Source organism: Papio anubis, chromosome 20 (assembly GCF_008728515.1).
Source record: "Papio anubis isolate 15944 chromosome 20, Panubis1.0, whole genome shotgun sequence".
NCBI lineage: Eukaryota > Metazoa > Chordata > Mammalia > Primates > Cercopithecidae > Papio > Papio anubis.
In genome coordinates this window covers 36143631-36159641 of record NC_044995.1, presented here as the reverse complement: position 1 = coordinate 36159641, position 16011 = coordinate 36143631, and the positions used below count along the sequence as shown (strand labels likewise).

The 16011-nt window shown below is 39.9% G+C and overlaps 1 protein-coding gene across 1 annotated transcript; it reads left to right on the top strand.

Annotated features, from left to right (window-relative positions):
- The first annotated feature begins 5626 nt into the window (after nt 1–5626).
- On the top strand, nt 5627–10799 carry LOC101011410 (olfactory receptor 10H3). Its single transcript, XM_021930829.2, has one exon. The coding sequence runs from the start codon at nt 8286–8288 to the stop codon at nt 9234–9236; it is 951 nt and encodes a 316-aa protein (XP_021786521.2). The 5' UTR covers nt 5627–8285; the 3' UTR covers nt 9237–10799.
- Nucleotides 10800–16011: the final 5212 nt, after the last annotated feature.

Here is a 16011-nt window from a genome sequence, read left to right as displayed (position 1 = left end):
AGTGGAGTGTGTGCAGAGGAGAGGAGATGAGGAGGAGGATGGGGCGGCGGCCCAGGAGAGGGGATGGAGAGGAGCGGAGCAGATGGAGAAGTGCTTAGTAGGAGAGAGGATGCCCAGCAATGGGAGGGATGGGGAAGGAAGGTGGCTGATGCTGGGGTATGGGGTAGGGCGGCTGCGTGGTCAGAAGACTTTCCTTCCATGTCATAGGGTGGTCTTTTCATGTGGGATATGTCATCCTCACTCCAGTAAAGTTCCTCACTGTCCAGGTGATTCTGTGTTCTCCAAGCGCCGGGATGACTCCCCCCTGCGTGGCGGGGGTCGGGGGCTACTTGGGGGCAGTGTCCTAGTGAGACTACTATGGGGTGTAATGATGGATGGGCCCATCCAGAACCAAGGATTTCAGAAACTCTTGTAGCAATGTCGCTTACATTATTCATAAAAATATTTCTGTTTTATTTTATGGTAGAATTCAGGTGCAGAGGTTTCAGTCTGTGATATTTCCAGTTTGTGGCTTTTGATTAACATTGGTTTGTCCACGATCCTTGTCTTATTTCATTTGTTTATCCCCTTTCTTTCACTGTTTCCATTCTTTTCTGACAGGCATTTTCACATACTTAATATGCTCTTTTGATTTGTATATGTTCTTGTAAGACACATTGCTTTCTATCTGCACATATTTTTATGTGACTATTTTAAAATGGTAAATTAATGGACTTAATTTTATTAAAGAAGTTTTAAGTTTATAGAAATACTGATCGGAAAGTATAGAGAGTTCTTAAGTATGCCTCACCCCTGCATGTGGGGCCTCACCCCTACATGTGGGGTCGTCTCTCCTACCATTGACATCCTGCATTCCTGTAGCACCTGTGTTACAATTGATGAGCCAATTTTGACTTATTAATATTATTATTATTATTATTGAGACGGAGTCTTGTTCCGTAGCCCAGGCTGGAGTGCAGTGGTAAGATCTCTGCTCACTGCAAGCTCCGCCTCCTGGGTTCACGCCATTCTCCTGCCTCAGCCTCCCGAGTAGCTGGGACTACAGGCACCCGCCACCTCGCCCGGCTAATTTTTTGTATTTTTAGTAGAGATGGGGTTTCACTTTGTTAGCCAGGATGGTCTCGATCTCCTGACCTCGTGATCCGCCCACCTCGGCCTCCCAAAGTGCTGGGATTACAGGCGTGAGCCACCACGCCCAGCCGACACACTATTATTAACCAAGTTCTACAGTAGTCTTTCCTATTGTTCATATCTTGCATTCCGGTAGCACCTGTGTTCCAACTGATGAACCAATATTGATGCATTATTATTAACTAAATTCCATAGTTTACATAAGGTTAGACTCTTCACATTGTGTATATGGATTTTGACAAATGACATAGATTCATTATTACTATATCATTCAGAATAGTTTAATGTACATATATTTTAATGTGACCACATGGAATTATCCTAGAGAGTTCATCCTATTTTTTGTTTTATTCGCTCAATATTATTTTAAAGGTTCACTTATATTATTATGTGTGCATCTAACTCCTGCCAAAAGCTCTATATCCTTTTGTCTCTATATCCGTTGTTTGCCTCTATATACTTTTACCTGCCTTCTCCCCAATTAGGGACAAGTAGGCTTATCCAACACTCCCACTAAAATAACTGCTGCAGAGAACATTCCTTTACATGTTCCCCTATGAACAGGTTTCAGAAGTCAAGATAGATACACAGTAGCAAGTTTGCTGACACACGGAGCATGAATACCATTAAAATTTTTAATTTCCACCAATCTACATGCCCACTAATAGTGCAAAAGTATTTATTATTATTATTATTTGATACAGAGTCTCCCTCTCTCACCAGTGGGCTGGAGTGCTGTGGCGCGATCTCGACTCACTGCAGCCTCCACCTCCTAGGTTCGAGCAATTCTCGTGCCTCAGCCTCTGGAGTAGCTGGAATTACAGACGTGCACCACCACAGCTAGTTTTGTATTTTTGGTGGAGATGGGATTTTGCCATGTTGGACAGGCTGGTCTCAAACTCCTGGCCTCGTGTGATCCTCCTGCCTCGACCTCCCAAAGTGCTGGGATTATAGACATCAGTCACTGTGCCCAGCCCATAGTGCATAAGTATTTCTTTCTCCTCATAGCCCAACCAACACTGGACATTTTATAATTTTGGGAACTGCAGGGGCATACAGTGAAATTCCACTGCTGTTTTTCATTGTCCCCTTTCCTCCATTCTTTTCTTTTTTTCTTCCTTTTTGTTTTCTTTTTTTTTGAGGCGGGGGGGAGTGGGCTTCCTTTCATTTGTCTGAGTAACTCCTGTGCATCATTTTCTCACATCTTTTGCTCATTTTTGCATTAAGGTACCTACTACTTCTTGATATAACTGGTTTCTTGTTTGTTCTAGATATTATTCCCTTGTCAGTTTTTAAGAAATTCCCCACACTACATGGATGTGCTCCTGTTGGTTTTAGACAATGCAAATATCTTTTCCCATTTCCCATCTGCCTGTTAACTTCATCCTGGAAATCCTTTGTTGAATGGAAATCCTCAATGTTGATTTTTTTTCGTGTTTTAAAAAATCATCTTAATGTTTGTGCTTTTGAAATTTTGTTCAGGAAGTCTTCCCTCAAGTCTAGATCACAAAGTTATTCTCCTATACTTTCTTCTATTAAATGTATACTTTGATATTTGGCATTTATTTTTTGAATCCAGCTGGATTCCTCCTTTGTATGTGCTATTAGGCAGAAATTCAGATTTACTTTGCTTCATAAAAAGAGCAGTTTTCTCACTACAATGAGTGAACAATCTACCTTTTCCTCTTGATTAGTGACAGTACATTTATCATGTACTATATTAGGTTTTGAATAATGCAGGAATATTTTGAGATTTCCAGTCAACTTACTCAGATCTCTGTCTGTTCCATGTTTCATAATTTTAAAAATGACTATGTCTCAGCATGTGGGAGGGAACAGCTCTTCTCTTGATTCCACTTTTATAATATTAGCATGGTTTTGTGCTAACGTTTATGTATGTATATATTTATTTGAGACAGAGTCTTACTCTGTCACCCAGGTTGGAGTGCAGTGGCGCCATCTCCACTGACTGCAACCTCCACCTCTTGGGTTCAAGCGATTCTCCCGCCTCAGCCTCCCGAGTAGCTGGGATTACAGATGCCCAACACAACGCCCAGCTAATTTTTGTATTTTCGGTAGAGACGGGCTGTCCTCATGTTGGCCAGGCTGGTCTCAAACTCCTGGCCTCAAGTAATCCATCCTCCTCAACCTCCCAAAGTGCTGGGATTACAGGCATAAGCCTCCGCGCCAGCCTGACGTTTATTTTTCTGAAGGAATTTTCAAATAGTTTCATCAAATGTATGGTTGATTCACTGGAACAGTAAACACAATTGTATTGAGGTTATAATTTGAGGATGAATTGACATCATTAGCACATCAAGCCATCCCACCCAAGACTGTAAACTGCTCCCCATATCTTCAGATAATCTTCTACATGTTTATTAGTATGGATTTAACATTTTTCTCTTTGAAGTTATGGGATGTTTTGGGTGAATTCCTAGATATTTCATAGTAGAATTTTTCAAAGTATGATATGAGGACCTCTGCAAGATGGTCCCTGAAGTCTTTATTTTTCTGATTATATGTAAGAATATCTTTTCATCATATGCCTCAACTAAGACATCATATTGCCACAGACTGAATGAAGAAGCAAATGTGAGCCTCAAGCTGTTTCCCGCCAAGCTGGGACATACAATGTTTTTGCTAAAATGTCAAACAAGGCTACTCTTCTCACAAAATGCTTTTTCTTAATGTGGTTATTTGCCTGAAAATGTTACTATATTTGTAAGAGTTAAAGAAAGAGAAAGGAAACAGGAAATATGGCTTGGCAGTTAAAGACAGGTTTACTTTAGATAAAACCTGAGAGGGGCTTCTGGCCAATTTCAGTCAGGAACTTTCTCTTACAAACTAACAGTATGTACTGGTTTTAGGATGAGGGGCTTATTAAAAGCTTGGAATGTTTCTGTGTGGGGGAGAAATTTTATGGCGGGGTTGGGATGTCTCTAGGAGGAGGGGAGGTTATCTTGGGGCTGACATCTTTCTGACCAAGTGGGGGTTATCTTGAGGCTGGCATCTTCCCAGCCAGAGGAAGCTTAACTAGGGGCTAGCATGTCTCTGGTTGGGGAGGAGTTTGGAATATTTCTGGCTGGAGATATCTTTGGTTTATGGCCGTGCTGACCATAGCCATTAGCCTGACACTCTTTGGATTTAGGCGGATTATATTGAGGTGAATTTTAGAATGAGGGGCTTGTCCAAGATAGTGATGCTCCTGCTTGGTCAATATTAGCATGCAATAGGTTCATTATTGCTCTTTTAAGTGTACTAATAACTAATATGTTAAATGATTTTCAATTTTCGTTTCCAATATGGTAAAAAATGATAGTTCTAAACCACATAAACAAAGCCCTTTAGAGTACTCAGCAGTTTTGGGGTGTAAAGGAATCCTGAGACATGTTTCTTTATATTTGTTGTTATATTTTGTGCACTTGAAATTGTGCTTAGGAAGTCTTTCCTCATACCTAGATTATAAAATTATTATCCTACACTTTATTCTATTAAATGTAAAGATAATGGCAAAGACTGCAATTACTTTTGCACCAACCTAATAGTTTGTGTTGCTATTGGGAATGTTCTTTTTCTCTGTATTCAACTTCTATTTCTTGAATGCTTGTTACTGGTGTGATACTAGGAGGATCACCAGGATTTTTGCCAGCTGACCTTGCCTTCTGTATCACTGGGCTCTGTTATTGATCTAATAGATGATGTCATCATTCTTTTGTCTTTTCTAGGTAGATGATCTCGTCTCTTCCCTTCCAGTCCTTAGATACCTTATTTCTTTTTCTTGCCTTATACCATCACTCACGACTTTTAGCTCCATGTTAAAGAACAGCAGAGATAGTGAGTATCCTTGGCTTTTCCTTGATCCTGAAGTAATGCATCAAAAAGTTTCTTCATTTAGTGTAGTATTTGCTAATTTTGTGCTATATATTCTATATCTAGCTAAGAAAGTCTCCTTGAATTTTGTGTTGTGAAGTGTTCTTTAAAAATCATAAATAGGAGTAGAGTTTAAGAAAAATATATTTATGTCTTGATTGAAATAATCATGATTTTTCTTTTTTAATAAATTCCTATGATAAATCATATGATAGGTTTTCTGATATTAGCCATCCTTGTCATTTATGAAATAAACTTATACCACTTTGTTATGGTAAACCATTTTTAATACAACACTAAATTTGACTAGGTTATGGTTTTATTCTGGAATTTAAAATCTGCATGGATAGATGAAGCAGGCCTGTAATTATCTCTTTTTCTTTTTTCTTTCTTTTTTTTTTCTTTTGAGATGGAGTTTCACTCTTGCTGCCCAGGCTGGAATGCAATGGCACAATCTCAGCTCACTGCAACCTCCGCCTCCCGGATTGAAGTGATTCTCCTGCTTCAGCCTCCTGAGTAGCTGGGATTACAGGCATGTGGCACCACGCCTGGCTAATTGTGTTTTTTAGTACAGATGGGATTTCTCCATGTTGTTCAGGCTGGTCGCTAACTCCCGACCTCAGGTGATCCACCCACCTCGGCCTCCCAAACTGCTGGGATTACAGGCGTGAGCCACCACACCTGGCTAATTGTCTCTTTTTTCAGAAAATATTCTTACCTGAGTTTAGGCCAAGACTGCATTAACCTGATGAGATGTGCTGGTCAGATTTCTTAACACTTTTCTGCTTTTGAAGTGCATGTATAAGCTACTAATCGTTTCTTAACAGTTTAATAATAATTACTACACTTTAATAAAACCCACTGAGGCAAAGATTTTAGAGAGAGACAATCTTTGACTACCATTTCAATTTCTTTAAAGCTTATTTGAGCATACAAGGTCCCCATTTTTCTTGAACCAGTTTTAGAATTTTATATTTTTCTAAGTATTTGGTCATTTCATCTACAATGCAAATTTATTATCTTAAAAACTTTTTATTAATTTAAACATATCCATTGTCTCTGTAATTATTTACCATTTTTAATTTTGGGTTTTGTTATTGGCACCTTCTCCTTGTTTCCCTCTATTTTCTCAGTCTTTTCTAATGCTTGATTTTGGTTTTATTAAGCATGAATTTTTCTTGAGGAACTTTCTTGATAAATCTATTTAGTGCTGTATATTTCCCTCAAAGTACTATTTTAGGTTAAAATGTTGACACTCAGTATTTGAATAATTACTTAATTCTAAAGATTTCTTAATTTTCATAATTTACTGTTGAACCCAAAGATTATTCAATTATGTAGTTAGCTTCCAAACATGTGAGATTTGAAAAGCTATTTCTTCTCTATTAATTTTTAATGTTAATGCATTATAATCTATATGACATTTATACTTTAGAATTAAATATTTTTTTATATGTTAATGAAATGTCAGTTTTTGTAAAAGTATGTGCTTGAAAAAATATTTATTCTCTGTTTGGTGAAGGGTCTAATATATAATAGCTAATGTGTGAATATTATTAATTGTATTGTAATTAATAATTAATAAATTACATTTCTGAACTCTGTTAAACTTTCTAACTATAATATCTATCTATCGGTCATTGATTTAGTTATTTATATCTATCTCACTGAAGTTATATTATTTATTACTTAATATTCCAGGATATATGGTAATGTAGACTTACTATATTTATGCTGGTGGCTACAATGTTCTTTTAAATGCTATAAATATTATTCTCTGTCCTTTAGTGTGTGTGGTTTAAACATTTTAGCATGCATCAAGAAACTAAACATTTTTCTTCATAGCCAAAATAACCAGATTGCACTCTTAAAAAATAATTAGTTGGGCATGGTGGCTCGTGCCTATAATCCCAGCACTTTGGGAGGATGAGATAAGAAGATCACTTGAGGCCAGGAGTTCAAGACTAGTTTGGGCAAGAATGTGAGGCCCTGTTTCTATGGGAAAAAAAATTTTAATTAGACAGGTGAGGTGACACACACCTGTAGTCCCAGCTATTTAGGAGGCTGAGCAGAGAATTGCTTTAGCCCAGGAGTTCCAGGATGCAGTGAGTCATGATCTTACTCTAACCTGGTGGACAGAGCAAGACCTATCTCTAGATAATTAGTAATTAGATCAATAATAATGCTTTGATATTACTCATACCTAATCATTCATTCATACTATAATCAAAATGTTCTCTATTGCCTTAAAAATACTGACAGCTGGTTATGTAAATCAATATTCAACTAGTCCCCTATGTTGCATCCAGTTTATGTCCTCGAATCTCTCCTTTGAATGAGGCTTTATCCATGAGGGCAGACCAATTGCTCTATGGAATTATCCACCTTACACATTTTTCTGAAAGCTTCCTCATAGTGTCATTTAGCTTATTCCTCCATCTTCTGTACAATGATTATTCTTTTTGACTAGTGGGCATCTTTTCAATCTGGTACCTGCAGGCTTTTAATATTATCCCATTACTTAGTGAAAGTTTCATTTCACACTGGTACAAGATGTCCAAGGCTTTCTTCCATGTCCAGACCACAGATCTGCCGTGTCTCAAGGAACTCTGGTTCCCTGGAGTGGCATATGGTATTAGAGACATTGTGATCACTGTTTCCTTAAATTCCACCTTTTATTATTATTAAGATTGCAACCTCAGCTTTCATTTGGTGCATATTTGTCTGACATGTATGTATCCAGCCTTTTCTTTCAATTTTCTGTTCAATTTTTTTAGAATAGTAAATGTACCATTTGAAACAAGATGGCATAAACAAGTACCAATAAAACGGTATTAAAATAAATGTAAATAGGTTAAATAAACAATTAAAAGACAAATATTCCCAGGGAAAAAATTTTAAACCTCAAGATCAAAATACATGTCTTCTAGAACTGGCACATTATCAAGAGACTCTGACCCTGATCATCTATGCCTGTCTCTAATGGCTCCAAGTATCGAACCTTTCCTTTATGTCAGTCGATGTTAATAGAAACCCAGTAAGTAGCCAAAATCTGACTTGATCATCTAATATGTTGATCTCATTTGATCTTTGTCATATTGCTGAATGTTAAGAACTATTATTATTTATTCCATTTTACAGATGAGGAATGTGAGACGCAGAAAATTCTGCCAGTTGTTGAATAGCATAGAGCTGTTGAGTTGTCACTTGGTGTGTGCTAGAGTCTATGTTTTAACAACTGTCACTTAATTTTGTTTCTGATCTCACCAGATACAGTATCCATGCCTGATCAGAACTACAGCACCATATCTGAATTTATCCTCTTTGGCTTCTCAGCCTTCCCCCAGCAGCTCCTGCCCGTCTTGTTCCTGCTGTACCTCCTGATGTTCCTGTTCACATTGCTGGGCAACCTTCTCATCATGGCCACAATCTGGATTGAACACAGACTCCACACACCCATGTACCTCTTCTTATGTGCCCTCTCTGTCTCTGAGATTCTGTTCACTGTTGCCATCACCCCTCGCATGCTGGCTGATCTGCTCTCCACCCATCGTTCCATCACCTTTGTGTCTTGTGCCAGTCAGATGTTCTTCTCCTTCATGTTTGGCTTCACTCACTCCTTCCTTCTCATGGTCATGGGCTATGATCGCTACGTGGCCATCTGCCACCCACTGCATTACAATGTGCTAATGAGCCCCCATGACTGTGCCCGTCTTGTGGCCTGGACCTGGGCTGGTGGCTCAGTCATGGGGATGATGGTGACAATGATAGTTTTCCACCTCAGTTTCTGTGGGTCTAACGTGATCCACCATTTTGCCTGTCATGTGCTTTCCCTCTTGAAGTTGGCCTGTGGGAACAAGACATCATCTGTCATGATGGGTGTGATGCTGGTGTGTGTCACAGCCCTGATAGGCTGTTTATTCCTCATCATCCTCTCCTATGTCTTCATTGTGGCTGCCATCTTGAGGATTCCCTCTGCTGAGGGCCGGCACAAGACTTTCTCCACATGTGCATCCCACCTCACTGTGGTGGTCGTGCACTATAGTTTTGCCTCCCTTATCTACCTCAAGCCCAAGGGCTTCCATTCTATGTACAGTGATGCCTTGATGGCCACCACCTATACTGTCTTCACCCCCTTCCTTAGTCCAATCATTTTTAGCCTAAGGAACAAGGAGCTGAAGAATGCCATAAATAAAAACTTTTACAGAAAATTCTGTACTCTAAGCTCCTGAGCGCCAGTTTGGTGGTGATAAAATATAACCGAAGGGCTGAGGATAATAATGTATATTTCCATAGGGCTGTTGTAAGGGTTCAGGTATGTGAAAATATGTGTTTGATACATACTAGCTATTGTTTTCCCTTCCCTTTTTGCATAGGCTCATGTGATCATAATCTCTTGTTTATGAGCCATTGTGATTATCTTTATCCCATTATCTGTGCCTAGTAATGTATATTCTGTCCATGGACAAGTGGGGATCATCACGTGGATGTGTCTGGGCACTTGTGAACATAGTTCTTCCTGAATGGACAGGCAAAAAAGATTTTATTTTCCCCTAGTGTAAGAAAAAGCAAGAATAACATGATAGTCATAAATGCCAACCAGCACTGAGCTTTTTCTATGTATTGGCACTCTGTCCAGTGTTTTATAAATATTATCCTTTTAATTAGAAGAAATGTACAAAGGAAAATAAACTATTTGCCTCAGATAAACTGGTTTCTTATTTAAAGTTCCTCACTGTCTTTGGGAGAGATATACCCTAAGTTTGTGTGTGGATATTAGTATGTTGAGTTGAGTGAAGGATGTCAGAATGCAATAGTGTAGAGAGGGCAAGGAGAGAGAGAGAGAGAGAGAGATACAGAGACAGAGACAGAAGAAAGAAAGAGAGATACAGAGAGAGAAGAAAGAGCAAAAGACAGAGAGAGAGAGGGAGAGAGAGAAAGCACATGTCAAGTAAAAAGGGAGTTCTTTAAATTTTTTTATCTGAACAGAAAATGTAATAACTAAGAATATGGGGCAAAATAGAAAAAAGGAGGTTGGAAATAGGGCTTTAATATGTCCAAATAATAGAGCTGTAATATATCCTAATAAGATAGCCACGTGTATCTTCCAAGCATTTTTGACACAGTTGCTCCGCAATCTCCATGGGTCATTCTAGGATATGTACTCCCTTGCCTCCAATGGATGCATCAGTTTTCTGGTTTTCTGATTCTGGCCATTGGTTCCACCAGCTGAGGAATGAATATTATTTTTACAGTGTGACTGCTCTTCTAATGCTACTCATAGTGTCCTCACCTGTGCTTCCTGCTGGTGCTGGAATGTGAAGGTCAACACTGAAAGAGATTTCATTCTAGAAAAGTAGAGATGATGGCCTTAAAAAGTCAAAAGGTGACATGGTTGGGAGAATTTTTATCCTGTTTATGCTATAAAATTCCTAACAAAAACAAACTATCCTTTGCCTTATCCTGCGTACTCTGGACAACACTTGCATGTGTGCTTATCATCAATAAAGCACCATGGCAACCAGTGAGAGACCCTCTGGGAATATGGTCACAGATGATGAAGTGACATAGCTGATGATGGAAATGGCATTAAATGCATCCTATGAAACTGCTACAGAAGCAGAACTTTCTATACAAATAAATCAAAATTTTTTCCAAGAGCCAAGGTGTTGTGAGTGTTAACCAATTTGTTACCTTTTTCTTCTACTTTCTTTTGAGTAGTGTTGCTATGGTATATCTTTCTCCATCCATTTACTTTTCACTTTATATATGCCTTTATATTTACAGTGATTTTCTTGTTCAAAAAAAAAAAAAAAAACTTATATCTGAGTCTTATTTTTTTTACCCACTCTGACAATCTCTGTATTTTATTTGATGTATTTTAATTAATAATTAACCAAATCATTTCTTACTATTTCTTACTATAGTCACTCTGTTATGCTAGCAACTACTAGGTCTTATTCATTCATTCCTACTATTTTTTAGTACCCATTAACCATTCCCATTCCCCACTGGAAGCCCCAACTACCCTTAACAGCCTCTGGTAACGATTCTTCTACTTTCTATCTTTGTGAGTTCAATTGTTTTAATTCTTAGCTTCCACAAATAAGTGAAAACATGCAAAGTTTGTCTTTCTGTGTCTGGCTTATTTTATTTAATATATTGTCCTCAAATTCCATCCATGTGGTTACAAATGACAGAATCTCATTCTTTTTATCACTGAATAGTACTCCATCATGTATACGTACCACATCTTCTTTATCCATTCAACTGTTGATGGACACTTTGATTGCTTCCAAATCTTGGCTATTGTGAATAGTCCTGGAATAAACATAGGATGGCAGGTATCTCTTTGATATACTGATGTCTTTTCTTTGGGGTAGATACCTAGCAGTGGGATTACCAGATGGTATGGTAGCTGTATTCTTCGTTTTTTGAGGAATCTCCAAACTGTTCTCCATGGTGATGGTACTAACTTACATCCCCAACAACGGTGTACAAGGGTTTCCTTTTCTCCTCATCCTCACCAGCATGTGTTATTTCCTGTCTTTTGGATAGAAGCCATTTTTAATGGGGTGAGATGATTTCTAATTGTAGTTTTGATTTTCATTTATCTGCTAAATCAATGATGTTCAGGATATTTTAATATGTTTGTTTGCTTTTTCTGTGTCATCTTCTGACTAATGACTGTTTGTATCTTTTGCCACTTTAAAAAATGTACTTTTTGTGTGTGTGTGTGTATGGTATGTGTATATATTTATGGGGCACTTGAGAAATTTGATACAGGAATGCAATAAATAATAATCATACCATGCAAAATGGGGTACCCACCCCCTCAAGTTTGTATCCTTTGTGTTAAAATCAATCCTGTTACACTCTTTTAGTTATTTTAAAATGTACAATTAAATTATTATTGAATATAGTCACCCTGTTGTGCTATCAAACACCAAATGTTATTCATTCTAACTACTTTTTGTACTCATTAACCATCCCTCTTGCTTCCCCCAATCACCCATCACTACCCTTCCCAAGCTCTGGCAACCTCATGAGTTCAACTATTTTGATTTTTAGATCCCACAAATATTTGAGAACATGTGATGTTTGCCTTTCTGTGCCTGGCTTGCCAAAACCAACGGGATACAGTGAGAGCAGCAATAAGAGGAACGTTTATAGCTCTCACTGTATCCCATAGGTTTTGGTATATTGGGATTCCATTATCATTTGCTTAATAAAATTTTTCAATTTCCTTCTCAGTTTCTTTGTGGACCAACTGGTCATTCTGGAGCATTTTGTTTAATTCCCATGTGTTTGTAGAGTTTCCAAATTTTCTCTTATTATTGCTTAGGCCACTGTGATCAGAGAAGATACTTGATTTTATTTCAGGTTTTTGAATGTTTTCAGACATGTTTTGTGATCAAGCATCTGGTGTTTCCTTGAGAATGATCTATGTGCTGAGGAAAAGAATGTATATTCTGCAGCCATTGGAGGAAATGTCCTGTAAATATCAGTTAGGTCCAAAAGACAATAACCTTCTTGTCTCTTTTTTGTCTTGGCATCTATATTGTATGATATAAATACAGCCACTCCTGTGCTTTTTAAACTTCTATTGACATGAAGTGCCTTTTTCTATCCCATCATTTTTGGACTATGTATGTTTTTACAGGTGAAATGTGCTTCTTGAAGGTAACAAATCATTGGGTCTTTTTTTTTTTTTTTTGTAATCCACGGAGCCACTCTACGTGTTTTGATTGAAGAGTCTAGTTTATTTACATTCCATGCTATGATTGATAAGAAAGGACTATCTTGGAAAGGCTTTATTTCTCCTTCATCTTCGAAGAACATTTTCACTGAATTTACTATTCTAGGGTAAAAGATTCAGCACTTTAAATATGTTGTGTCTCTCTCTTCTGGCCTGTAAATTTTCCACTGAAAAGTCCACTGGCCACATGTGTTGGAGCTCTATTTTATGTTGTTTCTTTTCCCTTGCAGCTTTCAGGATCCTTTCTTCATCATTAACCTTTTAGAGTTTGCTTATTAAATGCCTTGTGGTTGTCTACTTTGGGTTAAATGTGCTGGCTGTTCTGTAACCTTGTTGTACTTGGATATTGATATCTTTCTTTAGGTCTGGGAAGTTCTGTGTTATTACCCCTTTGAGTAAACATTCTACCTCGCTCTCTCTACCTTCTCTCTCTCTCTCCCTCTACCTTCTCTTTAAGATCAATAACTCTTAGATTTGCCCTTTTGAGGCTGTTTTCTAGATCCTGTAGGCATGCTTCATTTTTTAATTTTTTTTCTTTTGTGTCCTCTGGCTGTGTATTTTCAAACAGCCTTTCTTCAGGCTCACTAATTCTTTCTTGTCCTCGATCAATTCTTCTACTAAGAGACTCGTGTATTCTTCAGTGTGTCAATTGCATTTTTCAATGCCAGAATTTCTGCTTGATTCTTTTCAATTATTTCAGTCTCTTTGTTAAATGTATCTAATGGAAATGTGAATTCTTTTTCTGTGTTATCTTGAATTTCTTTGAGTTTTCTGAAAACAGCTATTTTGAATTCTCTGCTGAAAGGTCACCTATCTCTGTATCTCCAGGATTGGTGCCTGGTGACTTATTTCGTTCCTTTGGTGAGGTCACGTTTTCCTGGATGGTCTTGATGCTTCTGGATACTCATCTGTGTCTGGTCATTGAAGAGTTAGGTGTCTGTTGTAATCTTCTCAGTCTGGGTTTGTTTGTACCCATCTTTCTTAGGAAGGCTTCCAGATATTCAGAGACTCAGGTGTTGTAAAATATGCTGTATCTGCGTTAGGGGGCACCCCAAGCTCAATAACACTGTGGTTCTTGCAGACTCATAAAGGTACCACCTTGATGGTCTCGGATAACATTTGAAGGAATCCTCTGGATTACCAGACAGAGGCACTTATTTTTTCCCCTTACTTTCTCAGAAACAAACATGGCTGCTCTCTCTCTGTTCCAAGCCTTCAAGAGTTGGGGATGCAATGACATAAGCACCTCTGTGCTTGACCTGGTCAAATGGGGATGTGTTCTGTGGGGACTATGTCAGCAGAGGCCTAGTTGTCAGGGTGTGGTCAGCTAACGCGGGGCCACTGAAAGATTCCCCAATGGGGCCTACTCAGTGGGGCCCTGGTCACTGGAGGCCTGGTTGTAAGGGGCACTGTTGGCAGTGACCTTGTCATTGAGCTCCTGGCCAGTTGGGACCAGTCAGCAGGGTTTGGGTCAGTGGGGCCTGGTCAGTGGGCTTGTGGTACTGCAGGCCTGGTCTGTGGGGCCATGTCATTGTGGCCTGGTCAGTGGGGCCCTGGCAGTGTGGGCCTGGTCATCAGAAGCCTAGTCGGTGGGGGCCTACGCATGGGGGTGTTGGTCAATGAGGGCGTGGTCATTGTGGTCAGTTTAATGGGATCCATTCAATGAGGGTCAGGTCATGGAAGATCTGGTCAGTGGAGTTTGGTTAGCAGGGGACTGTTCAGTGGGGATCGGACCAGTGGGGCCTGGTCAGCAGGGGGCCGGCAGTTCCTGGCGCCTGGTCAGTGGGGTCTAGCAGTTGGGGCCTGGTCAATTGTAGGGTCCAGCCCTACGGGGTTTAGTGGGTGTTCTCCCCGTGTGCGGAGACGAAAGATTGTTAAGAAACAAAGACACAAGACAAAGGGATAAAGAGAAAACAGCTGGGCCCAGGGGACCACTGTCACCAAGACGCAGAGACCGGTAGTGGCCCCGAACGGCTGGGCACGCTGATATTTGGTGCATACAAGACAAGGGGGGCAGGGTAAGGAGGGTGAGTCTTCTAAGTGATTGACAAGGTAAAGCGAGTCACGTGATCACAGGACGGGGACCCTTCCCTCTTAGGTAGCCGGAGCAGAGAGAGAGAAGGCAGCATACATGAGCGTTTTCTTCTACACACTTGTAAGAAAGATCAAAGACTTTAAGACTTTCACTGTTCCTCCTACCGCTATCTACTACAAACTTCAGAGAGGAACCAGGAGTACGGGAGGAACATGAAAGTGGACAAGGAGCGTGACCGCTGAAGCACAGTGCCACGGGGAGGGGTTTAGGCCTCCGGATGACTGCGGGTGGGCCTGGATAATATCCAGCCTCCCACAAGAAGCTGGTGGAGCAGAGTGTTCCCTGACTCCTCCAAGGAAAGGAGACTCCCTTTCCCGGTCTGCTAAGTAACGGGTGTCTTTCCAGACACTGGCATTACCGCTTAACCAAGGAGCCCTCAAATGGCCCTTATGCGGTCATGACAGAGGGCTCACCTCTTGCCTTCTAGGTCACTTCTCACAATGTCCCTTCAGCACCTGACCCTCTACCCTCCGGTTATTCCTAGGTTATATTATAAATGCAACAGAGTAATATTAAAAGCTAATGATTAATAATGTTTATAATAATGATTGATAGGCCAGGCGCGGTGGCTCATGCCTGTAATCCCAGCACTTTGGGAGGCCGAAGCAGGCGGATCACGAGGTCAGGAGATCGAGACCATCCTGGCTAACACAGTGAAACCCCATCTCTACTAAAAAAAAAAATACAAAAAATTAGCCAGGCGTGGTGGTGCGCGCCTGTAGTCCCAGCTACTCGGAGGCTGAGGCAGGAGAATGGTGTGAACCTGGGAGGCGGAGCTTGCAGTGAGCCCAGATTGTGCCACTGTACTCCAGCCTGGGCGACAGAGTGAGACTCCGTCTCAAAAAAATAATAATAATAATAATAATGATTGATAATTGTCCATGATTATCTGTATATCTAATTTGTATGATGACTATTCTTATTCTAAGTATTTTCTTTGTTATACTGAAACAGTTTGTGCCTTCAGTCTCTGGCCTCAGCACCTGGGTAATCCTCCGCCCAGTCGACAGGGGTCTGTAGCTGGGGCAAGGTCAGAGGGGATCTGATCAGTGAGACCTAGTCAGGTCTCACTGACTGACTAGGTCCCAGTAGTTGGGGCCTGTTTGGCGGGGGTCTGGCAGTTGGGGCCTCGTTGGTGGGGATCTCATAGTTG